This window comes from Symphalangus syndactylus, chromosome 6, assembly GCF_028878055.3.
Source record: "Symphalangus syndactylus isolate Jambi chromosome 6, NHGRI_mSymSyn1-v2.1_pri, whole genome shotgun sequence".
Lineage (NCBI taxonomy): Eukaryota > Metazoa > Chordata > Mammalia > Primates > Hylobatidae > Symphalangus > Symphalangus syndactylus.
In genome coordinates this window covers 21,846,615-21,870,315 of record NC_072428.2, presented here as the reverse complement: position 1 = coordinate 21,870,315, position 23,701 = coordinate 21,846,615, and the positions used below count along the sequence as shown (strand labels likewise).

At 41.9% G+C, this 23,701-nt stretch overlaps 1 protein-coding gene and 1 pseudogene across 1 annotated transcript in view; both read left to right on the top strand.

Moving 5' to 3' along the window:
- The first annotated feature begins 942 nt into the window (after positions 1–942).
- LOC129485244 (corepressor interacting with RBPJ 1-like) lies at positions 943–4,716 on the top strand (annotated as a pseudogene).
- A 4,236-nt stretch (positions 4,717–8,952) lies between these two features.
- CAT (catalase) overlaps positions 8,953–23,701 on the top strand; it is a 33,937-nt gene continuing 19,188 nt past the window's right edge. The window contains exons 1-5 of the mRNA XM_055281955.2: positions 8,953–9,167; positions 19,317–19,488; positions 21,107–21,217; positions 22,175–22,305; positions 23,200–23,304. Of these exons, the coding sequence (XP_055137930.1) occupies positions 9,102–9,167; positions 19,317–19,488; positions 21,107–21,217; positions 22,175–22,305; positions 23,200–23,304 (585 nt within the window). The 5' untranslated portion in view covers positions 8,953–9,101. The remainder of the gene's footprint in view (positions 9,168–19,316; positions 19,489–21,106; positions 21,218–22,174; positions 22,306–23,199; positions 23,305–23,701) is intronic.

Genomic DNA, 23,701 nt, shown 5'->3' with positions numbered 1-23,701 from the left:
GGCTGGTCTTGAACTCCTGACCTCAGGTGATCCGCCCGCCTCAGCCTCCCAAAGTGCTAGGATTACAGGCATGAGCCACTGCACCTGGCAATATATCTATTTCTTAAAAGAGGACTCTTTTTGAGAATATGGGAAAGTACTCAAGTCCTAAAGGAAAATATATTTAAAAATGAAATGGGAGGGTATCTGTATTTGAGCCAGGGAGCTGATCAAATTCTCTCTCAAATCCCTCAAGGCAAATTGTCACTTACTCTGGTTATTTGTAACATGGTTTATCCTGGTATTACCTCATCTATTAATTCACTTGCTTGTTCATTCATTTAGTCAAATACTGATTTAACACCTCCTGGGTGCCAGAAAACTGTTGCAGGTGCTAAGAATAAGCAGAAAACACAAAACCAGAAACAAAACCCACCAATCCTCATGGGCTTCTATTCTAGTAGGAGAAATACACAATAAACAAATGAAACTGGTTATATAGTATGTTAAAAGGGAGAAGGGTCATGGAGAAAACATAAAGCAGGGAAGCCATGACAGGAAGTGCCAGAGGAAGCTATAAGGTTAAAAGAGGTGGTCAAGGAAGGTCTTCCTGAGAAGACAACATGGTAAACTACAGGCCCCCAAGCTGAGCCATGTGGCTTCTGGCTTCTTTTGAGGATGCAGAGTTTTAAAGGGCATTAAGAGAAAGATAATACAAATTCTAATATTGTATCATCTATAATTTGCCCTTCGAGTAAGTTGTTTCACACCTCAGGGGCCAGCCAGACAAGAGAAACGCAACGGTGATTGTTATTCATTGACGTTTAGAATATTGGGTGGGATGGGATTGGGAAAAATGAAATCCCAGTACAAAGTTTCAGAGAATTAAGCTAGTGCTTGCTAAGTGGTTCGTTTATGTTGCTTACAGAGCTAGCCACTGCTTTCCCCAGCTCTGGCTCAAGGATGGGGAAATCCTTTGACAACGTCATGTGCAAGAAGGATGTTCATCTTGCCTCCAAATCCAGTATCAAAAAAGTATGAATGGGCCGGGTGCGGTGGCTCATGCCTGTGATCCCACACTTTGGGAGGCTGAGGCGGGCGGATCACTTGAGGTCAGGAGTTCGAGACCAGCCTGGCCAACATGACGAAACCTCCTCTCTTATAAAAATACAAAAATTAGCTGTGTGTCTGTGGTCCCAGCTAGTGGGGAGGCTAGACAGGAGAATCACTTGAACCCGAGAAACAGAGGTTGCAGTGGGCGGAGATGGCGCCACTGCACTCCAGCTTGGGTGAAAGAGTCAGACTTTTATTTCAAAAAAAAAAAAAAGTATGAACGGCAGAACAGAAAATATATGATAAGAAGAAACAAGAAGAATGGAGGCAGCAGTATCTTAAAGAACAAGAATCATATGAAAATAGATTGCTTATGGGAGATGAATGTGTAAAGAATGGCCTTAATTTCATTTGTGAGGCCCCACCAGGAGCTAAAAAAGGAAACAGAGAAAAAAGAAAACAGGAGAGAATGAAGACAAATTTAAATGGCAGAAAGATGCTCCATGAGAAAAATATGCCAAAGATTACATAAACAAAAAAAAATTAGCCCTTTGATATTCAGGTTAGAAATATGAACTGCATTAAATGTCACAAATGGGATCATGTCACTGCAGATTGAGACTGTCCTTTGTTTGGTCTTTCTGGAATCAATGCAAATTCAGTTCCCACTGATGAGTCAGGTAGGCACAAACATGATTTATTTGTTTCAGAATTGATATAGAGGACAAACAAGGAAATAAAATAACGTTTCTCTTTATTTTCTCAGTTAAAAAAAAAGAAGTAAATAGATCTTCATTTTCAGGTTGCCTGGAGCAATTGCTTTCGACATTTGACACAAGGAGAACTTTGCTTCATGTCACAGTGTCTCAGAACTGAATCTGTTTATGTCCACATATCCTGGAACAGGAGCTGCATGTAAGATGATACAGGTCAACAAGTCCTCTTGCTTGGTGGAAAATGATTCCTTGAATGGACTTGTTTAGCTAAGTCTCTACCTGCCCTTTGCTGTCAGGAAGGAGAGGCAGCTAGAGATCTTTCTCTTCCTTCTTCATCCTTGCTGCTCTGCAAGCTGCCTTTTTTCCGGCACTCTCTTTCCTGCCTTTGGCTGTTCCTCAATCCCATGTGGCTCTCTAGGCCTGTCATGCTCTTATATTACAAATCCATAACCACTTCCCATTTTTTGTCTTTTAAAGGCTGAGAAGAATGTCATTTTCCTGTAGTTCTTCTCAACTACGCGGATACAAAACATGGATTTCACAACTGCTTTACTCAGGGTGCTTCCCATAACACTGGGTCTTCAGGTGGGCAGAGGGTAATGCAATGCTGGAGTTGAATTCTAAGAATGTAGAACACTCACTCCAGATCTTCGTGTATTCCTGCCCACTTTGTCACAGGCAGAACAATGGAGGAGTGGAGATGTGATCTCCAGAGCCACACTGTCTAGTTCGAATCCTGGCCCCATTGCAAACTATCTGGATAACTTCGGGAGGTTACTTAACCTTTCTGTACCTTAGTGAGCTCAGATGTAAAGTCAAGGTAGTAAGAGTTCATTCCCCCTTGTAGGATTGTTATAAGGATTAGATGGGTTAATATTGGAAAATCCCTTAGTATAGAGCCTAGACATGGTAGGAGCAATATTGTTTGTTAATTAAACAAAATATGTTTTGAAAGGATGGTTTTGTGGGATAGGAAGGTTTGGTTTAGGGCAGTGGTTGGCCTTTGTTGGTCATAATGTGACCTCGGACCCAAACTTCAGTGTCCAGAGGCAGTCTCTTAACTACAGCACATCCCACAAGGATGAGTATAATAGGATATCGTACAACAAAGTTTGCTGTATTTTCTGAACAGCGTTGCAACTCATACAAGAGCTACATGGCACTCCAGAATAAATAGAAATACTAATAATCAGATAATACAGATAACTAACTCATATGGTTCATATAATCTTCCCTAATCCTCCAATAACCCTTGGAGGTCAGTGTGGCCAGTGCTGCTGATGAGCCACCGATATTCATTTCCCCTTTCTTTTATAATAGAATGCCTGAGTTTTGTCAAGCCCATGGCCACCCAGCCAGTGACTACATTTCCTGGTTTCCTGTATAGCTAGGCATAACCACGTGACTAAATTCTGGCCAATGGAATGTGAGTAGATATAAAGTGTGCTATTTCCAAATTGTGCCCTAAAAAGGAAAGGACATGGACTCCCTTTGCTCCTTTGTCCCCCTTCCCACTGGCTGGCATGCAGTTATGATCAAGTGAGCAGCTACGCTGGACTCAGAGATGGAAGCTGTGTATTGAGGATGGCAGAGTTGCCTAACCAGCCCTGTACCATTTAGGTCCGAAATGCTTTATTGTGAGAGAAATAAGCTTTGATCTTGTCTATGCTATTTTGTCGGTTTTTTGGGAGGCTCTTTTTGTTATAGCAGCTTGGATGATACCTAATATAGTAGGCGTTACTATCTCCATTTTACAAAAGCAACATGGTAGCTTAGAAAAATTAAGTGACTTGCCCAAGTTCACACAGTTTGTAAATGGCCATGGTGGGATTTGACCCCAAGTGCTCTGATGCTAGCGCTGGGGCTGTTAACCATGTCCCATGCTATTTTATCTCTTGGGCCCTACTAGATAATGATCTGGGTTTATGGGAAAGAAAGGGAGAAGAGAGACGCCTGTTCCATTCCTAGTTGACCATTCCTAGCTATGACCAATGGTTCCACCCAAACATGTACACTTTATAACTATTCATTTCTCCACAGATGCACAATTGTGTGTGCTCTCAGTCCATAATGAATGTGTTGATTGTCTATGAGGTTTGGCTTTTTATTTTTATTGTCAGAGTGCAAGAACCCATGTCTGGTTTTCTGCAAACAGACTTAAACCCAAGGTCAAGCCTAGGTGCAACATTTAAAGCATAAACAAGGGAGGCAAGCAAAATACCTCTAAGACAGCAGCACTGGAAAATAACTTCAATCCAAGCATGTCAATCCCAGTAGTTAAACATGACTGGTTGACCCAGGCCTTGCAGGAGCCCAGAGGCAAGGAGGGAATGTGGGTGAGCCGCAGGAGCTTAAGCTAGTCAAAGTCAGGTTCAGAGGCCAGTGGACCTGCACAAACTTGAAAAAGGCTCAACACTTGTTGTAAATACTTGCTTGCTACTGAGTCCTACTCAAGCCCTCTCCATATCACCATGAATGAAGTCAGACTTTTAGGGAAAAGTGGTTAACAATCTGTTTGGATTTCTGCGGTAGCAGGGTGGATCATATAATGCTTACTCCTGACACCACACCTAACACCCATTCAGTTTTTCAGGTTTACTCAAAGCCTCCATGACTTAGTAGGTTCAGGTTAGGCGACCTTCTTAGGTAATCCTAACAACAGCTGGCCTTCCCTTCTCTCAGCACTTTTTCCCCGTGTTATTGCCTGATTATTTGTTTATGTCCATGTCCTTTGCTGCTGTACTCCCACAGCCCAATAGGCAGGGGGCCCAGGACACAGCAGACATTCAGTATATTGGATGACTCCCATGGGGTAGTGGTTATGGCTGAACATAACACGAGAGGCCTTCTCCCTCAGAAGAATGTGATGAAATATGCAATTGATGAACATCCAGAATCCAGATATTCACCTATCTTGAAAATCACACTTCCAATCCACACTCTTAGTGCCAGTGAGAGTATAAACTAGCTCAAGCATTGCAGAAAACAATCAACGATATGTCACAAGAAGGTTAAAACGTTCAAATGACTTGAACCAAAAATGACCTCTGAAAATAGGTCCTAAGGAAATAAATACAAATGTAGAGGAAGGATGTCACTGTACTGTTACAGAAGAAAACAATTTAAATGTTCTCAGTAAAGGAGTATGTAAATAAAGGAATAGTCCTTTGATTGCAAACTGTGTAGCCATAGGAGAAAAATATCACATTTTGGAAGAAGATTTAATGACTTGCAAAAAGTTTTATCTGATAATGTTAGGTGGAAAAAACAGGATATAAGATTACGTATTCTGTAGGATCCATTGTAAAGCTCTCTTCTCTCTCTCTCTCTCTCTCACACACACACACACACACATACTCCTTTACATACATATAAGAGAAAAAATATTGGTAAAAATGTTACCTGTTTATCATAATCTTTGAATGATTGTTTGTCTGATATTTTATCCTGCATTTTCCAAGCCTCCATTAGTAAGTATAAAAAATAAGTTAAGGGCTGGGCGAGGTGGCTCACGCCTGTAATCCCAGCACTTTGGGAGGCCGAGGTGGGTGGATCACGAGGTCAGGAGATCGAGACCATCCTGGCTAACACGGTGAAACCCCGTCTCTACTAAAAACACAAAAAAATTAGCCGGGTGTGGTGGCGGGGGGCCTGTAGTCCCAGCTACTAGGGAGGCTGAGGCAGGAGAATGGCATGAACCCAGGAGGCAGAGCTTGCAGTGAGCCAAGATCGCGCCACTGCACTCTAGCCTGGGTGACAGAGAGAGACACCGTCTCAAAAAAAAAAAAAAAAAAAAAAAAAAGTGAAGGTAAAAACAAATTCCCAATTATTATTTCTATGTTTCCTCTGTTTTTTGTTTTGTTTTTGAGACGGAGTCTTGCTCTGTCACCCAGGCTGGAGTACAGTGGCATGACCCTGGCTCACTGCAACCTCTGCCTCCTGGGTTCAAGTGATTCTCCTGCCTCAGCCTCACATGTAGCTGGGACTACAGGCAAGCGCCACCATGCCCAGCTAATTTTTGTATTTTTAGTAGAGACAGGGTTTCGCCATGTTGACCAGGCTGGTCTTGAACTCCTGACCTCAGGTGATCCACCCGCCTTGTCCTCCCAAAGTGCTGGGATTACAGGCGTGAGCCACCAGGCCTGGCCTATGTTTCCTTTTTTTGCAAACACCAGATCAGTAGCATGGCACGTAAGGCCAAGGCGGAAAAAGGCACATTCATGTTCTTCTCAGGATAGCTCATGCTATGGCCATCCCCAGATACCAGGCGACATCTGGGTTGCCTCCCCCCAAGTAAGCAATTATTCATATTAAAGCGGGAAAGATATGGTGCAGCCAAATAGGCAGAGCAGAAGGTATGTGCTGCTACTGCATGTAACACCACTGCTACTTTTCAAAGCAAATCCTACCTTCTTCTCTTGCTTGCTCAAGCCTGTTCCACAGTGAATAGCAGTCATGGAGCTGTGGTGATGTTTATTCTCTTCTCTTAAAGCCAACAGCCAATACTGAATTGTAACTCTCTTTTTTTTCTTGTTGTGTTCTTTTCTCTTCCTTTTTGTCTAACTCTGAATTTACCTCACAAGGCCACTGTGAAGAGAATGAAACTGAAATATGTAAAACATTCTCAGCCTCTCTGAGGATGGGTGGAATCAGAACAGAGTAATTACCCCTTGTGCTGTTTTGTATGCCTCTCATCCAACAAAACATAATGTTCATTCTCTCCATTCTTTTCTTGCAATACTGATGAAATAAAATTTGTCTATAAAGATTCCTAGCTGAGTACTCAAACATTTTTCTTGAACATTTGTTGTATGGTCTACTTTGTAAGCTTGGTTTCAAATTTGGTGATATCAGGATTAATAACAGTATGTCTTGTGCCAGTATATTTTATTTTCATTGAGTTCTGAAAATTGAGTTCAGAGAACAGCATGTTTTGAATAACATTTTTATTTTTATCAATAAAAATACTCATGAATTCATATGACTAAAATATTAAAACCTAGAACCCAATTTATTTACCTAACCAATCACTTGCAATTACCTTTAGGAGTCAAACAGGTTTGGTTTCAAGTATTTTTTAACTAGGGCTGATTTTTAGAAGTGTTTTCATTTAAACTGTAATTATAGTCGATGGAACTTTCACCTAATATGTGACTTTTTTTAATTTTTAATTTTTTTGAGATGGAGCCTCACTCTGTCACCCAGGCTGGAGTGCAGCGGGACGATCTTGGCTCACTGCAACCTCCGCCTCTTGGGTTCAAGCGATTCTCTCGCCTCAGCCACCTGAGTAGCTGAGACTACAGGCATGTGCCACCACGCCCAGCTAATTTTTGTATTTTTAGTAGAGGCGGAGTTTCGCCATGTTGGCCAGGCTGGTCTCGAACTTCTGGCCACAAGTGATCCGCCTGCCTTGGCCTCCCAAAGTGCTGGGATTACAGGCGTGAGCCCCCTATGTAACATTATAAATTTATTGTCATTACTTGTAAGCCTGCCCTTTATTTTAAAATACAAGATATGACAAGATCAGAAACCAGTCTTGTTTCTCCATTTCTTTCTCTAGAAATAATTCTTTAGGAATCCAAATCCATAGTAACAAAAACAAAGGAAAAAAAACATGCTGGACAGTATTTATATAATGAACAAAGGTTAACATGTGACTCCAGGTCTCTTATTTATCTTGTTGATATTTGTGTTGGTTAGTTAAGAAGATGATTTGCTCGATTATTTCAACATTTATTTATTCAACAAACTGTGGACTTTGGAGATGAACAGCTGAAGCTAGAATCCTGACTCTATCCCTTAATAACTGCGTAACTTTGAGCAAGTTATTTAACCTCCCTATACCTCTATTTCCTAATCTGTAAAATGAAGATAATATTAGTATCTAACTCATAGGGTTGTTGGGAGGGTTAACTAAGCAAATATACAAAAAGCTTAGAATAGTCCCTGGCATACAGTAAGCGCTCAATAAATTATGGATGGGAGGATTCCGACTCACATGGAGTTTATAGTCTTGACAGTATGGATCGGGCAGGTAGAAAAAGACATCAAATTACACAGCCAACAGCATCTTTACAATTGTTTTTAATATAGGAAAAGTATAGGGTGCTAAAGATCAATTTGTGGCTTTCTTTTCCAACGAACTGCTAAAGTTCCACTTTTATGCCCAAGATTCTTATCATACTTTTGTAAGATCAAGAACAACATGTGAAGTTTCCACTATTATATATCCACCCATTATATGTAGTTGTACTGGAAAAAATCAAACGCTGATAACTTTTAATTTGAAGATGATGGTATATACTATCTATATATATTAAGGTGCTTAAAGATAAATCCTAGCACCTGAGGAGGTGTAGAAATCATTCGAACTCTTTGATTACAATGACAAACTAGTTAGTAACTTACTGGATATTGTACTAAACATTACTAAGTATTTTACTCTTCAACATAGCTTTTTAAAGACACAAAGCTTTTCAAAATTCCTGCTCACCTAGGAGTAAAATTTGGGGAAGCAGATTTCTCCAGTGTTTAAAGAAGCCAATTTCGCAGTGTACCGGAGTTGAGTACATTTTTCCCATCACAAGGGAATACATTTTTCCCATCTAAGTTAAGTTGTTTTTCTCTGGTAAAGGAGGAAATCAACACCCATCTGTACGGAGATAAACGTTTCAGAGTGTTTTTATATTAAATAATTAGTATACTAGTCTAGTAAGTGATAATCCACGAATAAGTTAAGAAGAGCTAAGAGAGAAAAAGAAAAGCACCCATCCATCCTTTGGCTGCAAATAATACTTACATTAGCGTATGGCAAAATTTAATTTTGTACAGAGTAATTTAACCCAGGATTGCTGACATTTTAAGAGCTGAGAAAGCATAGTTACAGAGCGCAAGGCCCCACCCAGCAGGGTCTAAGTATTCCGCCTGCAAAACTGGCAGGCCACCAACGGCCGCGTCCCAGGGCGGCCTGAAGGACGCTGATAACCGGGAGCCCCGCCCTGAGTTGGGCTATCCGGGGCACCCGGGGCCGGCGGGGCGGCGAGGCTCTCCAATTGCCCGGCCAGCGCGGGACCCCTCCTTTCCGCACCCTCCTGCGTATCTCCGCGTCCTCGGGCACCGCCTCCCTCGGGGAGCCCTGCTCCGCGCCCACTGGGCTTCCAATCTTGACGGGCCTAGCGCCGAGCAGCCAATCAGAAGGCAGTCCTCCCGAGGGGGCGGGACGAGGGGGGGTGGTGCTGATTGGCTGAGCCTGAAGTCGCCGCGGCCGCGGGGCAACAGGCACGCTTGCCTGCTGAGGGTGGAGACCCACGAGCCGAGGCCTCCTGCAGTGTTCCGCACAGCCAACCGCACGCCATGGCTGACAGCCGGGATCCCGCCAGCGACCAGATGAAGCACTGGAAGGAGCAGCGGGCCGCGCAGGTACACCCTGTGCTCCCCGAGCGGGCCCGAGGGTCCGTTTAGAAAGCGGGGGCGTCGGCAAGTAACGGCCTGGCTTCCCCCGGGGTGGCGCTCGGAGGGACTGTACCGCGGCTCACTGGGCAGGGGGGATCCCCTTTGGTGCAGACGGACTCTTACATTCGCGGGAGCAGGGGAGGGGTTCCGGGTAGTGGGGCGTGGGACTGCAGGCTTTGTTGTCCGCGACAGGCTCGGGTGGTTGCTTCAGAATTTTGCACTTTTGCCGACTGGGACAAAGGTCGCAGCTTGAGGACAGAATGAGGGCTCATGGGGAATGAGGCAGAGAGCTGCAGCTGCAAGGAAGTCAGTGAGGGAAGTGGAACCAGGCTCTAACGCTGCCCTTGAAATACTGTTTACACGCTTTCATAGTTGTGGGGTCCCAGCAGGGCAGGGATTGTGTTTTACAATCTTGATGTCTACAGCACCAGTCACAGTGACTGGTACGTACTATGCACATTATTAAACGACTAAATAAAAGAATTTTTACATCCATTGTCTCATTTGCACTTCAAAATATCAAGCCTAGCATTTTAGAGCTGGGGGATGACATTAGGGATTGGTTAATGCTTTTATTCTATTCTTTGAGCGCCTGTAGGTGCTAGGCACTGTTCCGGGGCAAGGTGTACAAATTCCAGTGAGGCAAGAACGACACCCTTGAGAAGCTGAGAGTCTAGTCTGGGAGACAAGACACATAAACAGATGATTACACTCCAGCGTGGTGAGGGCTCTAATATAGGTTATCTGTAGAATGTAGAGGGAGTGACCAGGTAGGCCGGACAAAGCAGGTGACATTTGAACAGGAATTTTTTTAAATGAGTAGGATTTTAACTTGGTAGTGGGGAGGCATTCCTGGCCTGTGCCCACAGGTGCAGAGTCTCAGAGGGCATCTATGAGGAGGTTGGATTAGATGAGACCGCATCTGGTCTGAGTCTTCTGTTGGCAGATTGGCCCAGGGAGTCTAAAGGTCTTGCCCTGTTCCCTGGCTGCTGGTTAATGGTAGAGAGAGGACTGCAGCCCTGTTTTCCCTATTCTGCCTAGTGCTCTTGCTCAAAACTCAGGTTCTTGAACTGGGGTATTAATGCTAAGTGCTCATGGATTGCTTTAATGGTTCCCTGTTTGGGAAAAGGCTGCCATTCTCCTCCAAGGACCTGGAAAATCTCCCCTCTTGGCCCTGTTCTTTGTTATATACCATTAGGTTGGTTCATGAGCTCTTAAAGTAAACCAGAGAGAGGTAGAGTGTTAGTAAAGGATGTGCCACTACTTAGTGGCAGAGACAAGGTTAGAATTCAGCTTCTTGGACCCAAGACTCTTTCCTTACCCAGTGGGTGCAAATCCTGGTTCACACTGAAATTTTCATGAATACTCGGTGAATTGAGAAAAGTGTGGACAAAGTAGTGAGGTTTTTACAAAACAAAATATTTTCTTTTATTTTTTTATTTTTATTTTTTTTTTTTGAGATGGAGTCTCACTCTGTTGCCCAGGCTAGAGTGCAGTGGTACGATCTCCACTCACTGCGAACTCCGCCTCCTGGATTCAAGCAATTCTCCTGCCTCAGCCTCCCGAGTAGCTGGGATTACAGGTGCCCACCACGACACCCAGCTAATTTTTGTATTTTTAGTAGAGATGGGGTTTCACCATGTTGGCCAGGCTGGACTGGAACTCCTGACCTCAGGTGATCTGCCCGCCTTGGCCTCCCAAAGTACTGAGATTACAGGTGTGAGCCACCACGCACGGCCAATATTTTCGTTTTTAAAGGACTCTCCTTTATTCTGAGACTAGCTGCCTTCTTCCTTGTTTGGGGGAATCGTGAACTGTCGAAGTCCCTGCTGTTGATTTACCTTACGTAGTTGCCCATGTGAGAAATAGCTGACTCAAAAAGCACATCTATAGTTGGGAGGCTTTTAATTGAAATACTGCAATCCGCTTTGTCCATGACATCTGAGTGCACTGTGTACATCGTCCTGATTGGCAGTCACATTGATGTCTTATTGTTCCTCAGTTTTAGCTGCTCTGAGTAAAAACCACTTAACTTACTTTGAGGCACTTCTCCCTCCTCCCAGGGCCCTCCAAAAGGAATTATGCAAATGCCTTATAGCCTATATAATTTTCAAACACTGTTTTTAAATGAAAAACTTCAAACATTCAGAAAAGTTGAAAAAATTTTGCAGTGTATATCTATATATCTGCCATCTAGATTCTACAAGGAACATTTTGCCCTGTGTCTTTTATTACGTTACTCCATCTGTCTGTCCATCCTTTCATTCGTTCAAGTTGTTTCATGTATTAGCAGTTTGTTCTTTTCATTGCTGAATAAGATTCCGTTATATGAATATACCACCATTTGGATATCCTGTTGCTGGGCACCTGGGCTATTTAATTTGTTTTCTATTGTAAGTAAAGCTGCTGTGGCTGGGCATGAAGGCTCATGCCTATAACCCTACCACTTTTGGAGGCTGAGGTGGGAGGATTGTTTGAGCTCAGGAGTTTGAGACCAGCCTGAGCAACGTGGTGAAACCTCATCTCTACAACAAATAAAAGAAGTAGCCAGAGATGGTGACACTTGCCTGTAGTCCCAGCTACTTGGGAAGTTGAGGTGGGAGGATTGCTTGAGCTTGGGGTGTGGAGGCTGCAGTGAGCCATGATTACACAACTGCACTCTAGCCTGAGTGACAGAGGGAGACCCTGTCTTAAAAATGAAAAATAAATAAAGCTGTTATAAAAATTCTTACATAAGTCTTTTTGTGCACAGATGCTTTTATTTCTCTTAGGAAATACCTAGGAGTAGATTTATTGGGTCATAAGGTAAGTGAATGTGTTATGAGAAACTGCTGAGCCTTTTTCCAAAGTGGTTGTACCATTTTATACTTCATCAGCAGTATATGGGAGTTCCAGTTGCTCCACATCCTACCAACTTTTGGTGTTGTCAGTCTTTTACTTTTAGCTGTTGGGTGTGCAGTGCTATCTCATTATGGTTTTAATTTGCTTTGCTCTGATGACTAATGATGCAAAGCATCTTTTTACATGCTTATTGACCATTGGTATATATTCCTTTGAAGTATATGTTCAAATTTTCTGTCCTTTTAAAAATTGAATTGCTTTTAAATTATTGATTAATAGCCCATATTTTAAGTTAAATCATGTGGAATCATGTGTAGGCTAAGTGTTATAATAATAAATCTCAACATGTATCATGGTATAAACATATTAGAAATTTATGGCCAGGCGTGGTGACCTATAATCCAGCACTTTGGGAGGCTGAGGTGGGCAGATCACCTGAGGTCAGGAGTTTGAAACCCCGTCTCTACTAAAAATACAAAATTAGCTGGGCGTGGTGGCACATGCCTGTAATCCCAGCTGCTCGGGAGGCTGAGGCAGGATAATCGCTTGAACCCTGGAGGTGGAGGTTGCAGTAAGCCGAGATCGTGCCATTGTGCTCCAGTCTGGGCAACAAGAGTGAAACTCCATCTCAAAAAGAAAAAAAAAAAAAGGAAATGTATTCCTTTCCTACATGAATGGCCCAAAGTGGTCTGAGGTTGAAGGAGATGGGTGGGTGCTCTGCTTCCCACAGTTATTGAGGGCACCAGGCTGAAGGAAGCTCCCCCTTGGTCAACACATGGCTTTTATGGGCATCACTGTCCAGCACAGAAGGCTCAAGAGCATGGAGAAGGGTATATGAGTGTGGGGAGGTTTAGGGTCCAGGGTCACTGCCACTTACATTCTGTTGGCTAGAACTCTGTTACAGGCCATACCTGGGGTAGTCTACATCCTGTCCAGGAAGCTGACCCTACTATATTATCCAAAGCGTACATTTCATATTTGGTGAAAATGTGTCCAGCCATTTTCTTATGATGTGGCAATGGACATGCAACATAATCTGTTTTTACAGAATATGTCATTTTTACTTTCTGACATTAAGATATTCTGTTAGAAAATTATGACAGTAACAGATGGTATTAAAAAAAAAAATCTCCCCTTGCTTGGTAAACACTTTTATCTAAGTGGGCAGCTTTGTGCTAATAGGCTCTCTTCCACTTCCCCATTAGTTTTGTTGCTTTACTGATCTAGGAGAGCTTTACGGTTTGGGACTACTATAGGAGAACACTCTGTTGCCCCCTCTCTCAAGAATCAGAGTGTCCTATTTTGGAAACACAGTCAACCAATGTGAAAGCAATGTATTAGGCGTATCTTCTGTGGTCAGATTTGGTTTGCTGACAGGTGAATTGGGAGTTTTGTAAACTTTAATAAGTGAGCATTGAGTCAGATGTGTTCATGAGTATGACCTCGATCCACTAAAAATTCTTATTTCTTTTTCTCTCTTGGCAGGAGGGAGAGGAATACCTGGTTCTGCAGGTATTCCCAGCCACTTTGAAGAGAACTTAAATGGGAACTTTATTGCTCGCTGCTTAGAATGCCATGGGCTCTTCTTTTGAGATACTTACCTTTAACCCATTTCCTTTTTTTTTTTGTTTTGTTTTGTTTTTTTTTTTTAAGTGCAGCTTGCTGCCAGTGCTCTTTTCTTGGGGGTAAATGGGAAATGTTAATAAGTAGCCTCTGATCCCTTTAAAATGGGAGAATTTGAACATTTCAAACCTTACCTTTTTATACAGTTCTCTTATTACCTGGGAGAGAGGTTAAGTCTTAGACTATCCATTTCTGTCAGTGAGTTGCCTATGCATTATAGCCTGTGAAGGTCTATATTTTTTTAGGGTAACCTTGGTAATAACTGTGTTGATGTTACACTGCCAACATTTGGGATGGAGAAGGGGTGACTGAGTGACTTAACCCTTGGTCCACGTGTGCTTTCCTTTCACCTGAAATATACCTGGGCATGGGATTACTAAGTCATTATGTGCAGAGGGAGAGAATATGGGAGATGGGATGGAAATTTTTAAGGTTTCATTTCTTTTTCTTAGCTTTTCCATGATGGGTAGGTCTATGCAAACCTATCCCCAAAGTCTGAGGAAGCTGAGAGGCCAAAGAAAGAGGCTGACAAATCAAGTTTCTCCGAAATAAATGTTTAATAGGGACTTAGGACCAGAAACCATGTCCATGTCTTGCGTGTTGGCGAGACAAGATGGTGGATCCCATACCATTACCCCTCAGACCCAGGGCATAATACCATAGGGAAGGGCGATTCAGAAGGGAGGTATGGGATGACTGAAGTATGATAATGTCAAGGTTGTTTGACCTCAGGGCAGGATTTATAGTAAATAGGGACTCTTTCACAAGGAATAATAGATAAACTGGAAATCTTAAAACTGGAGTTAATCAGAAGTCAGCATGGTGGATCAGTATCTAAGATGGAGTTGCTTTAGCTTCCACAGCAGCCAATATCTAGACCACCCTTATTATTTTCCCACAGACTAAGAAATTTGAGGGTCAGGAAAGTCTTTGGTTTCCTGTACATGGGTGTACACGTTGTAGGCACTTGAATCTTTGTTGAATAAAATGGAGAATGTTAGGCAGTTATTTGCTAGAAAACGCTAGGCACATTGTTTATCACAGAGTGAGAAGATGTCATATGACTCCTCTGGGACTGACAGGGGCAATTTGCATTAACCAATCTTTTAATTAAAAGTGGAAGAACATGTTTAGGTTCTTGAAACTTCTGTGAGCGAAGGGAACTACTAAGTGGAAAGTGTAATATGTTGATAAAATATTTCACCAGATGAAGCCATCCTTACTCCTCCCAGGAAAATTTCTTCATTTATGTATTAGCTGTGGCCAAAAGAAGCCTATAAAGGCAGCAAAGTCAAAATAGAATTTTACTTTAAGTCCCTACCTCTAATAATTGTGCCAGTTTTTAGCCAAGCTAATTTCTGCAGCAGTTTTCATAACAAGTTTGTCTAAAAGCGTTTGATCAGAATTTATAAATTAAAATATTTCTCTCATTTTTTGGAGGGGAGATGCAGGGAGAGGGATAGGCTGTTGCTGCTTCCTCCTGCTCGTTAGAAAGGCTCTTGGCCATATCATATTGGTCCATGGTTTAGTTTATTTGCGTGCTGAATCTACACACATTTGTTGTATGTTTGTTAGTATATTGAGCAGTGTATTAGGGATCAGGGATACAGATGTAAAAGGAGTACACAGTCTAGAGAGGAAAAACAGTGACAGGCTGGGTGTAGTGGCTCACGCCTGTAATCTCAGCACTTTGGGAGGCCAAGGTGGGCGGATCTCTTGAGGTCAGGAGTTCGAGATCAGCCTGGCCAACATGATGGAACCCCGTCTCTACTAAAAATACAAAAATTAGCTGGGGGTGGTGGTGGTCGCCTGTAATCCCAGCTACTTGGGAGGCTGAGACGGGAGAATCACTTGAACCCAGGAGGCGGAGGTTGCAGCGAGCGGAGACTGTGCCGCTGCACTCCAGCCTGGGCAACAGAGTGAGACTCCATCTCAAAAAAAAAAAAAAAAAGAAAAAAAAAAAAGAAAAGAAAAACAGTGACGTAAACAGGCAATTACAATATTTTGTTATATGGGGCACAAGAAGATGCCCTTGGCCCTGCTTCATGGGTGGTGTGGGGTAGGATAGAGAGAGCAGTTCAGGAGAGGCACATATGGATGTCATGGGAGCTAGCAGCCAGGAAGATGTAAACATGTTAACAAGAACCAATGCTACTTTTCCAGAGAGAGGTCTTAAAATTGTCCAGCCACAGAGAAGCTTTTCTATCTTTCAAAATATTCTGGCTCTAAAGTTATTCACTGAGTTAAAAACAATAATTGCAAGTTGGGGGAAATCTCTTTGCCTGTCCTCACTCGTTACATGTAACAAGTAAACCTGTGCCACAACACTGACATCTCTGCAAAGTTACTTAAGTTTTCTGAGTTTGTAGTATCGCCCATTAAATGGGATTAATAATGTTGATCTCTGGATTATTGAGAGGCTTAAGTGAGATAACTTGCGTGGTCCATTTTCTAGCCCCACCCTCTCATTTCATCTAGTAAATCTTCATTGCATTAATTATTTTCATCTTAAAATACACCGCATCCTGCTCCTCACCTTCTAATATTAATAAATACTCTATCTTTCAGTTTAGATCAGTTCCTCTTATCCAATGTTGCACTAAACATCCCCGGAAGTTGGGGGATCTTTTCCTTTCTAGTTTTTGCTCCCTGGCTTCCCTTTTCTGTTGCTAACTGTTGAAGCTTTCCTGCCCCCCTGGCTTTGAAGGTAAATTGTATATACATGAGCTTGTGTGAGGAAAGCTGTTATATAAATGAGGACAATTGATCTAACTATTAGAGTGGGGAAATGGAAGGGATTCTGAAGCCTCCATTTGTAACTTAAAAACTCCGGTTTCATTTCTTAACAGGATTGATGTTAAGGAGGGGATTCCTTCATTGGGCAGGAGGGAGGACTGCCATAATTCCAGCATTCCCACTCTTAATAGTCAGTGTCATTAGGAAAGACTACCTCAAGCTTTAGTACTTTATTCATTTATCTGACTCTGCATCTGCTGCCTTTGGGTGTGGTATTTATTCTTGACCATATCACCCTGACCCGGTAACCAGAAGGGAACGTGTGATGTGCTGTCATCTCTCCCTTAGGGGCAGCTCCCTCCCCACGTTAAGGATGCTGGCATGTAAATAACACTCTTGTCTGTTTAGCATTCCTTTTACTGAGCTTCTTAATATCTTTTTTCATACTTGTATCTTTTATGGGATGTCCCCCTCCTTTTTTTTTTGAGACGGAGTTTCGCTGCTGTAGCCCAGGCTGGAGTGCAATGGCACGATCTCAGCTCACCGCAACCTCCGCCTGCTGGGTTCAAGCGATTCTTCTGTTTCAGCCTCCCGAGTAGCTGGGACTACAGGCACCCCTCCACCGCACATGGTACTAATTTTGTATTTTTAGTAGAGACAGGGTTTCTCCATATTGGTCAGGCTGGTCTTGAGCTCCCGATCTCAGGTGATCCACCTGCCTCAGCCCCCAAAAGTGTTGGGATTACAGGTGTGAGCCAATGCGCCCAGCCTGGATGTCCCTTCATTTTTTAAAGGCTTCCTTAAATACCTTGTTTATATGTTGAAAAGAGCATTTAAAGAGTGGACCGATTTGGTTTGCTCTGGCTCTCTAATTATTTTAACTTCGTTATCACCCAGTAGTTCTAGGTCAGTGGTTTTCAATCCTAGCCTGAACAGGAATCATTTAAAAATAGCCCAGGCCTCACCGAGGGCACCTCTATCCGACATCTCTAGGGGAGATGGCCCAGGCATCAGGAGGCTTTAAAAAGCTCCCCAGGTGATTTCAGTGCATTGCCAAGGTTGAAAACCAAGGGTTTAGGTTTAAACTAAAGGTGAAGTTGCTCTTTTTCTGGTTCATTTTCTACTTTAGAAGGTAGAAATTTTTTTTTCTGGTTCATTTTCTACTTTAAATTAAAAATAAACCTACAGAGGGTCACATGTATTAGCATGTCACAGAGGGTCACACGTATTAGCAACATATGTATCTTCGAAAGAGTGGTGTGACTGGGTGGTAAGTGTTGATTGGACCCTTAAACTGTGACAGTTTAGAAGGGGCTTTGCTAGATGGGTTTAGGGACAGAGATGGTAGAGTGAGAGAGTGTGGATGGAGGAGTATTCATCTGTCATGATTACTAGAAAAATAAAACTTCAAATGCTTTGCTCCTTCTGCTATGAGGTCATGTTCTCATAGCCAGTGAAGTGACAGCATATATGTGCTGAATGTGTGGCTTGCATTTTGCATTTAGCTCTTTTAGTTCATTTGTTAACCTTAGGAGGTACTTATTATTCTATTTTGCAGATGAAAATGGAGACTTATAAATAAGTAACTTGCCAGCAGCTACATAGCTGGTAATTGGTAGAACTGGAAGTTGGACCCAGGCTCTAGTGCTGGCACTCATAGTTTCTCCCTGATGCCATGTTGGCCTCTTCCCACTTGGATGAAGATATAACTCTGGTGGCAAGGGCATTTACTGGTGTGTGAGAGGGTCTTGTTTATTAGTTTTGCAAATTGCGCGGTCTCCTTTATTCAGTGTCTTTTTTCAAACAGCTCACAGATCTTTTGTGGTTTTGTTAGTGCCTACTCCCCACCATGTTGTCTTCTAGAGAAGAGGCAGGAATTTATTTTAATGTGCAGGACAGACATGCATGGGGAGTAAAACTACAGACTCCACTCTAGGTGTGTGGAAATACTAAAAATAGTGCTTTTCTCTATGCGTGAAGTTGGTCTGTTGAGTTTTGTCATAGAAACCGTTGAGTTCCTCTCCCAGGTGGAGGTGGCGTAGCTTTGCGTCACCTACATGTCTCTCCTGATTTCCAGTGACCAGAGGAAGACACTGCAGAGGCAGTTGTCTGTGGTCAGAAGTATTCTCTGACCATGGAACTAGATGAAGCTAAGAGCTTCCAGGATCACGTGGGGCTAGAAGAATGCCGCTGTCACCCTAGAGAAGGGACAGCTGAGTGTCTTCTGATGTAACTGAAATTGGAGAATCAGGTGGATTAAAATTAATTCTTTATTACAGTAAAATAACCTATCCCATTTCAGGGACATTTGCTATCTTTAAAACATTAATACTATAATCCACCTTACCAGTAACAGTTTACTTTTAGTGACGGTAAAAGCCACTGACTTTTTTTTTTTTAATTGAAAAGAGATTTTGCAAACAGCTGGTGTACATTGCTTGAGATGCACTAAACAGGGTAGCGCACTTGAACATCATGGCAGTAATAAAGCATTTGTAAGTTCTGAGTAAAGTATTGACCAGCACAGCTTCCCTGGAGACCATCTTTTCATTGTTGGGTTGGACATTTCACTGTTAAGCTTGTAGGACGCTTTTGGGCACCTCTCTGGGAGCTTTGCAGAACCCAGTGGCTTTCTTTGGAGCAGGTGCTGAGCACATTTTCAGGCTCCAAAATCATCTTTCTGCTCTTCAGAGCAAGTTTCTTAGCAGATTGGTGTTGAGATTTGTCAAGGGTTTCTGAGGCATGACTGAAAGTTTCAGACAATGGCCTATCTTGTCAGGTTTTAGTACTTTGGACACAGGAAATTAAAAAAGAGGGCAGATGGTATAAACATTGCAAAGCTATGAACCCGTGACAGTGTAAATGAAAGGTTTGATTGTGCTAACTCTGCTGTGCTTTCTTTCTGTGTTCCTGTAGAAAGCTGATGTCCTGACCACTGGAGCTGGTAACCCAGTAGGAGACAAACTTAATGTTATCACAGTAGGGCCCCGTGGGCCCCTTCTTGTTCAGGATGTGGTTTTCACTGATGAAATGGCTCATTTTGACCGAGAGAGAATTCCTGAGAGAGTCGTGCATGCTAAAGGAGCAGGTAAGTGCTGTGTTTATTTGCTGTAAAAAGATTGTTTCACAGCACCTGGGTCAAGTATTAGTTCCCAAAGCATTGGAGGACCTTTAACACAAGTGCCAAATCTCCGTTTGTGGGAGAAAGGAAAAACGTCCAGCAGTAGGGAAATTAGTAAATAAATGATGGGTATTTCCTCAGGTTAAACATTGTATATAAAATAGTTTCTTTTAAAAATAGCAATCTTGCATTTCTCCCATCACTGAAGGAATAAAAATACAATAAGTCCTCACTTAACGTCAATAGGTTCTTGGAAACTTTAGCTTTAAGCTAAATGACATGTAATGAAACCAATTTTACGATAGGCTAATTGACATAAGCAAGAGTTAAGTTCCTATGGCATATTTCTGATTGATAAAACATCACCAAACTTCTAAATAGAGACTCAAAATACATCTTATATTAAACATTGAAATAAATGTGAGCCATACATACCTTTAAGAAAGATTAGTAAAATAAGATAGTTATTTACTAGCTTATTCCAGTTCAAGGTGGTGGGAGGCCAGAGCCTGTCCTGGCAGGTTGGGGTACAAGGCAAGAGCCAGCCCTGGACAGGATGCTGTCCATTGCAGGGTGGACTCACACTGGGACCGTTCAGACATGCCAGTTCACCTAACGTGCACATCTTTGGGATGTGGGGGGAAGCTGGAGTACCAGGAGAAAACCTATCTAGACATGGGGAGAATGTGTAGACTCCACACAGATTGTGGCCTCAGCTGGGAATAGATTTTTTTCTCATCAACCTTATAATGAAACAATGTTGAACAAAACAATGTTATTTGAGGGCCTGCTGTACAGAAATACAGACATAGACACATGCACTGCAATTGCAACTAAGTTTAAATGGTGTACTTATTGGGTAATTACTGGAATGAGCTGCAAAATTTGGGGTAGTTGTGTTAGGGTGGTGGGTTTGTGATGATTTTTCCTTCCCTTTTTTCCAACAATTTCTGTAAAACTTTCTTTATTGCCGTTATATCAGACACAAAAGATGGGGGTGGTATTTGAAAGAAAGTGAAAAACTCAGTTGGAAAAAGAGCTCCACAGAAGGGAAATTTTTCTCTTAGCTTGCTGACTTGGACTTCCTGTTAGGACTTCTGCATTTCTTCATCTCTTCTTCCTGGATAAGGTTTCTTCCCATCTTCTCCAGTAGTTTGTGTGTATTTTTCCATCTTGACTTGTTTAGTTTATTGCTTGCTTTGTATCATCGTTGCTAAGTGTTGAAAAGATTCTCTCTTTCTCTTGTATTTTCATCTTCTCTTCTCTCTGTTCTTCTCTTTCTCTCTACCTGTACTTCAGGCCCCTCTGAGGCCCTGTGTCCTTGGGCCAACCTTGATTACTTCTAGCCTCACTCACCTCCTCTTGGCTCCAGCTATTGACATTCAACTTAGCACTGAGTGATAGAATAGGGCTTTGCATTTCACCCTTTTTATTTTGTGTTTGGGCATTTCACCTTCCCCCTTACTGGAAGCTCCCAGAAGGCTGGTGCTAACCATCATTTTCTCTTGTCACCCAGGTGCCTGTTGAGGACCTGAATGTCTGAGTAATGGTCTCATGATAAGGATTTCTTTGTCTTTCTCGTTAGGGGCCTTTGGCTACTTTGAGGTCACACATGACATTACCAAATACTCCAAGGCAAAGGTATTTGAGCATATTGGAAAGAAGACTCCCATCGCAGTTCGGTTCTCCACTGTTGGTAAGTTGGTTTATTGGCGTGAGTGGTATGGCTTAACTCAACTTCACCTTTTGGGGATGTTTGTAACTTAAAGAAAAAGTTATTAGAAAATAGGAAGCAAGCACTTCTCCAAATTATGGCAAGGTTTTACAGTAGAAGACATATTTGGAAACACATAGGAAGTTAGTTATATTTCTGTTTGTTGAGGTCTTAGGAAATCACACTTATACAGAGGCTACCTCTGCAATTCTGTGACATTTGGAAAGAGCTTTCCTAAAAGTGGTCGCCTGTAACAGAAGAATAGAGTGGAAATCTTATTTAATAACTATGCCTACAGCTGACCTTTATGGAGAATTAACTCTGTGCCAACCATGGTTGGGTGCTTTACAGATATAATCTCTGATTTGTAGATCTACTTTGCAGAGTGGGATTCTTTTCATTTTTGAGAGGCTAAGTGATGTTTCTCACGTTACAGAGATAGTATTAGATCTATCATACTATATTTCAACATACCTAGTGCTTCACTAGTTCTGTTTCTGTGTCAGTCTCTGCATTTTAAAAATACTGTGAAATGTAAAAATAAATGAAATTAAAAACTAAGAACCAATATTTTAACTCATTTTCTTGATGTTAACCTCATCATTTTAACATCTCACTTATTCTGTTTGTCACTACTTTAAGCCTCATAATTATTCTCTTCCCTTACTTTAATTAAAAGTTTAATTACCTGTTTGAACAAAGTTATCTTATTATGGTAAATGAATAACGTTGTCAGCTGTTATTACATATGTTCTCTTATTGCTCTCAATTAATTCTTGTGTTTGATTTGTGGACTGAATTACCCGGGCACTTAAATACCTAATTTAGTTCTTTGAAGTGGATTAGAAAGGATAGATCCAGGTGCTTCTTTATGTCTCCAGGCTTCTTGGATGCAAAGTGCTGTGGCTTATGCTTCCTGTTTCCATTTGAATATTGTAGCTGGAGAATTGGGTTCAGCTGACACAGTTCGGGACCCTCGTGGGTTTGCAGTTAAATTTTACACAGAAGATGGTAACTGGGATCTCGTTGGAAATAACACCCCCATTTTCTTCATCAGGGATCCCATATTGGTAGGTAATAGAGTATTTTGCACTCAACAAATGTTTGTTGGTTTAAATAGATTTCAAATAGGTTGGCATTTGAGGAGAAACCGTGGGAAAGGCAGAAAGAACAGAATATGAGTTGTCTGGATTACTTTTTTCAACACATTTTTCTGTATTTAATAAGATCAAGTAACAATAGTTACCATTGGTCTTAGATTTGTCATTTTAAGATACATTGGCTTAATGGGACGTGAGTTTAGTTTTCCTTGCAGAGCATCGAAGATTAGTAAAAAGAGGGACTTTACTTTGGAAACAAGCAGAGGGTGACTCTACATGCTCAGAGTCAGCAGGAGGGTGTGTGTGTGTGTGTGTGTGTGTGTGTGTGCGGGTGCATACGGGAGGGTGGGTATATTTTTTCCATGAAGAAATACTATAAATCGCAGCACTTTGGGAGGCCAAGGCAGGCAGATCACTTGAGTCCATGAGTTCGAGACCAGCCTGGGCAACATGGCAAAACCATGTCTCTACAAAAAAATACAAAAATTAGCCAGGTGTGGTGTCTCATGCCTATAGTCCCAGCCACTTGGGAGGCTGAGGTGGGAGGTTTGCTTGAGCCCAGGAGGTCAAGGCTGCGGTGAGCTGTGATGCCACTGCAATCCAGCCTGGGTGACAGAGTGAGACCCTGTCTCAAAAAAAAAAAAATATATATATAGTTTTGAGTATATTTGAAATACTTTAGGATATCTTAGATGCTAGTTGTCTATGTTGAGTAAATTTCATTTTATGGTTTGGCAGTTTAAAGTTCTAGGATTGTATTTAGAATTATAATCCATAAACCTAGTAATAGGCATGTATAATGCAAGACACCGTAATTCCCGTAAACTTAGTTTTTGGATTTTTTTCTCTCTTTTTTCTATTTAGTTTCCATCTTTTATCCACAGCCAAAAGAGAAATCCTCAGACGCATCTGAAGGATCCGGACATGGTCTGGGACTTCTGGAGCCTGCGTCCTGAGTCTCTACATCAGGTACGAACCCTTTTTTTCCATTGTATTATGTCACCTGGGATGCAGTGTTTAATTATGCCTCCTCATAAAGTGTCTCTCCAGTTTTGGCTATTTTATTGGAATCAGCTTCCTCAGATTTCTTGATCATGAAGAGTTTTGTAATAACTGGCTTTACTAATCATCCCCCATTCATTGGCCTTAAATGATGATGATAGATAGATAGCTAGCAACATTGTCAGTTGATATTTAGCAATAGTAAGGATGAAAGTCTGTAGTATAACGTAAAGCTCTGTATTAGGGAAGTGAAGGGAAAGTAGTACCAAACAAATTTGCCATGAAAATGAATTTTGAGTAACAAATTAGGCAGTTTTCAGGTTGTTTTAGCTTTCCTTCATAGAATTTTGAGTCATAGTGTTAG